We start from the raw sequence: 4,436 nt of genomic DNA on the forward strand, positions 1-4,436 counted from the left end.
ACCCCTCGCACCTCTCTGATTCAGAGGGGTTGGGTTAAAGTAACCCCTCGCACCTCTCTGATTCAGAGGGGTTGGGTTAAAGCAACCCCTCGCACCTCTCTGATTCAGAGACCCCTCGCACCTCTCTGATTCAGAGGGGTTGGGTTAAAGCAACCCCTCGCACCTCTCTGATTCAGAGGGGTTGGGTTAAAGTAACCCCTCGCACCTCTCTGATTCAGAGGGGTTGGGTTAAAGTAACCCCTCGCACCTCTCTGATTCAGAGGGGTTGGGTTAAATGAGGGGAGACACATTTTGGTTGAATGTAGTCAGTTGTGCACCTGACTAAGTATCCTTTTCCTTCACTTTCCTTGCAATTATATTTTATATGATAATAATTGCAATGATACTAAATTCCATGTGTCCTACTTCTTGACAGCATCCAGTTGATCTGAGGTGTAGGATTTGGCTGTCTGTGAGGCCTTCTCTCCTTGGTCTTCCTCCCCAGGTCTTCGCTGCCTTGGCCCAGTGCCATCACTGGTTCCTGACTGGTTGTCATGACCAGGGGTGAAACCATTTTTTGCAATCAAGTCCAGCAGTGCTGGAAATACAGATAGAGAGAAACATTTAGAGGAACATTAGAGTATCGTAGTTTCCCCCCAGAAACGTCTCCACTGAGCAGGCCCATTGGGGCAAATCTCTGATGACATCTCCCTCTTGTACAGTCAGAAGCACACGGAGTGAGTTATTCGAAGTAAACAGCGTTAAAGACCGCTAGCTATGCAGCTACACCGTTTGTATAATAACTAGCAACATGAGATTGGGTGCAACTGAATGTACTGACTACATAACTAGCGTTAGGTAGCTCGCTAATATAACCAGCAGAATTAAACGGACTTGTGTATACTATAACAGTGACAATGCAAAATCCAGACAGATTATATGTTTTATATGAAAACTCGGCGATAATTAGCTAGCTGTAGCAGTGAGATGGGTAACGTATTTGTGTAACTATAGAGGGCCCTCAATTTCCCAAGAAAAAATATAGCCTGGATGCTAGCTGGCATTCATGTCGCTTCTCTTACCTCTCGCCTTATCCGTCGGAAAAAGTTTCTGTGCCTTTTCTAGAAATCTAACAGCCTTCTCTGCTTGATTATTTGTTAATGCAGCACTTGCAATGTCAATGCAACGCTCTGCTTCGTCCCTGTTTACTTCCATTGCGGGACGCAGCTTGAGGTAAATAAAAAAATAATGCTATAATAGCCGTTGTAGGGCGCTTTCTAATGACGCCACGCAGTAAGTAGGGACGAGGTGGTGGGGTCACGGTCGCTGGTATTGCCTACTAGATGGAGCCAAACTTTCCATAACAAAGCCATCACCTACAGAGAGATGAACCTGGAGAAGCAGGCTGGTCCTGGGGCTCTGTTGACAAACACAAACAGAGCCCCAGAACAGCAACACAATTAGACCCAACCAAATCATAAGATAACAAAAATATAATTACTTGACACATTGGAAAGAATTAACATAAAAACAGAGCAAACTAGAATGCTATTTGGCCCTAAACAGAGAGTACACAGTCCACAGAATACCTAGACATATGACTGATAAATTAGAAGACTTGACTATGTACAGACTCGATGAGCATAACCTTGCTGTGAAAAGGCCATGTAAGCAGACATAATCAAGAAAATGAGGTGGAAACTGAGCTGCACTTCGGGCTCTTCACAAATAGCAACCATATTTTTTATTTTATTTCTTTTACCTTTATTTAACTAGGCAAGTCACATATTTCCCCAGATTACAGACCCACAAAGAATTTGAAAACTCCCATATCTATTGGGTGAAATACCAGTGTGCCATCACAGCAGCAAGAAAAGGGCAACCAGTGAAGAACAAACACCATTGTAAATACAACCCATATTTATTTTTTATTCATTTTCCCTTTGTATTCGTTGCAACACTGTATGTAGACATAATATGACATTTGAAATGTCTCTATTTCCTTTGGTACTTTTGCGAGTGTAATGTTTACTGTTCATTTTATATGATTTTATTTAACTTGCTTTGACAATAAAGCTCTTTGAATTGAATTTCTATGGGGCCCCATGGATTGAGCCAGATGATGTTTTTAAGTGGAATCAAATCCTCATTGAAGTACAGCCACGTACCGTTTTATCGCAGTTCCAGCAAAATGCTTATGTATCTAGTTCAAACAGTGCAGTAATATCTAGCAATACAAAATAACAATACGCACATAATCCAAAGGTTAAAAGAATAAATAATAATAATAAAGAGCAAGATATTAAGACGTCAGAATGAGCCAGAGGTGGCACTACGTGTTCAAAAGTGGTGTGGAAAAAAATTAGTACGTGTCTTTTCTCAGGCCTGGGTTTTCCTGATCTAAGGATCGGTCACTCTGCTGTCTCCAGTCCACGATCATCTCCTTCCTTTTGCTGACGTTGAGGAGAGATAAGCAAACTGGACCTGTATATTTGTCTATGGATTTCAACAGAATCCTTATTATTACCTTAATAATAATACGGGTTGCAGGTTTGAATCCCGGGTCCGATGAGAATTGTCTTGTTGGGATAGAGCTAACAGAGGCGTGTTATGAAATCCTAGATACCGTGGCTTAATGTTGGGCTGAAGTAGGCAGGAATTCCCAAACCAGGTACACGCGCAATGCCGTCGGGGGTACGCAAAATATAATATTTTCCAACAGGGCTAAACATTTGGGTGATTTTTTTTCCTTGCCTGAGTAGCCTCGTTTCACTGCCCCTGTAACAGAGGGGAACCACTACTTCAAGGTCTCAGAGCAAGTGGCGTCGCCGATTGAAACGCTATTTAGCGCGCACCACCGCTAGTTGGTGCGTGCTAAATAGCGTTTTACATCGTTACCCCCCCCGATGACGGTGGAGCAAAAAGCCATGAAAGGGAGACATAGTGGAGTCGTAACGCGCGTGCCAGCAGTTGCTCCCGACGCCACTTGGGTACACTGCAGCATCCACAGAGGTTCTTGCTGCCAAGGGAATGTGACAGCTGAAAGACGTTTTGGACACTACAGTGAAAATGGTTAACTTTGCTAAAAGCAAGGCCCTGAACTCTTGTGTATTTTCTGCACTATGCAATGATGTAGGCAGCAACCCATGTAACACTTTTACAACATACAGAAGTGGGCTGGTTATCAAGGGACAAACTATTGACATGTTTTTCTCATTGAGAGGCAGAGCTTAAAGTTTTCTTTACTGACCATAATTTTTCCTTGTCTGACCGCTTGCATGATGACTAGTTTCTCACACGACTGGCCGATCTGGGTGATGTTTTTTTCTCACCTGAATGATGTGAATCTAGGGATTACAGGGACTCTCAGCAACTATATTCAATGTGCAGGACAAGAGTGAGGCTATGATGAATTGAGATCCACGCACCTTTTTAGCATTTCGCCTAAAATGACATATTGAAATCTAACTGCCTGTAACAGGACCTGAAGTAAGGATAAGAATATTCTTGGTACCATTTGAAAGGAAACACTTTGAAGTTAATGTAAATGTGAAAGGAATGTAGTAGAATATAACACAATATATCTGGTAAAAGATAATGCAAAGAAAAAAAACAACTGCTCTTTTTTTTGTACCATCATCTTTGAAATGCAAGATAAAGGCTATAATGTATTATTCCAGCCCAGGTGCAATTGAGATGTTGTCCACTAGATGGCAGCACTGCACGTGCAATGTTTTAGACTGATCCAATGTACCATTTCACTTCTGTTCAAAATGTTGTATTGAAGACTGCCCAAATGTGCCTAATTTGTTTATTAATATCTTTTCATGTTCAAAATTGTGCACTCTCCTCAAACAATAGCATGGTATTATTTTACTGTAATAGCTACTGTAAATTGGACAGTGCAGTTAGATTAACAATAATTTAGGCTTTCTGACAATATCAACAACCTCATGCTAATTGCATTAACCTACATTAGCTCAACCTCATGCTAATCGCATTAGCCTACATTAGCTCAACCTCATGCTAATCGCATTAGCCTACATTAGTTCAACCTCATGCTAATCGCATTAGCCTACATTAGCTCAACCTCATGCTAATCGCATTAGCCTACATTAGTTCAACCTCATGCTAATCGCATTAGCCTACATTAGTTCAACCTCATGCTAATCTCATTAGCCTACATTAGTTCAACCTCATGCTAATCTCATTAGCCTACATTAGTTCAACCTCATGCTAATCTCATTAGCCTACATTAGTTCAACCTCATGCTAATCGCATTAGCCTACATTAGTTCAACCTCATGCTAATCGCATTAGCCTACATTAGCTCAACCGTCCCATGGAAGGGACACCGATCCCAAAGAAGTTTTAAGAAGTTGGAGTTCTTCTCTGTCTGCATTAACAAGGACGACACACAGGTCTTTCCATCATTGTATGATTTTTGGTGTGCAAATG

At 41.5% G+C, this 4,436-nt stretch overlaps 1 protein-coding gene across 1 annotated transcript; it reads right to left on the reverse strand.

The window, feature by feature from the left end:
* Positions 1 to 386: 386 nt before the first annotated feature.
* LOC127919289 (dnaJ homolog subfamily B member 14-like) lies at positions 387 to 1,223 on the reverse strand. The gene is made up of 2 exons (XM_052502798.1): positions 1,062 to 1,223; positions 387 to 577 (listed from the first exon to the last, which is right to left on the reverse strand). Exons 1-2 carry the CDS (start codon positions 1,192 to 1,194, stop codon positions 402 to 404), a joined length of 309 nt encoding a protein of 102 aa, XP_052358758.1. The 5' UTR covers positions 1,195 to 1,223; the 3' UTR covers positions 387 to 401.
* Positions 1,224 to 4,436: the final 3,213 nt, after the last annotated feature.

Source organism: Oncorhynchus keta, unplaced genomic scaffold (assembly GCF_023373465.1).
Source record: "Oncorhynchus keta strain PuntledgeMale-10-30-2019 unplaced genomic scaffold, Oket_V2 Un_contig_16234_pilon_pilon, whole genome shotgun sequence".
Taxonomy (NCBI): Eukaryota; Metazoa; Chordata; class Actinopteri; order Salmoniformes; family Salmonidae; genus Oncorhynchus; species Oncorhynchus keta.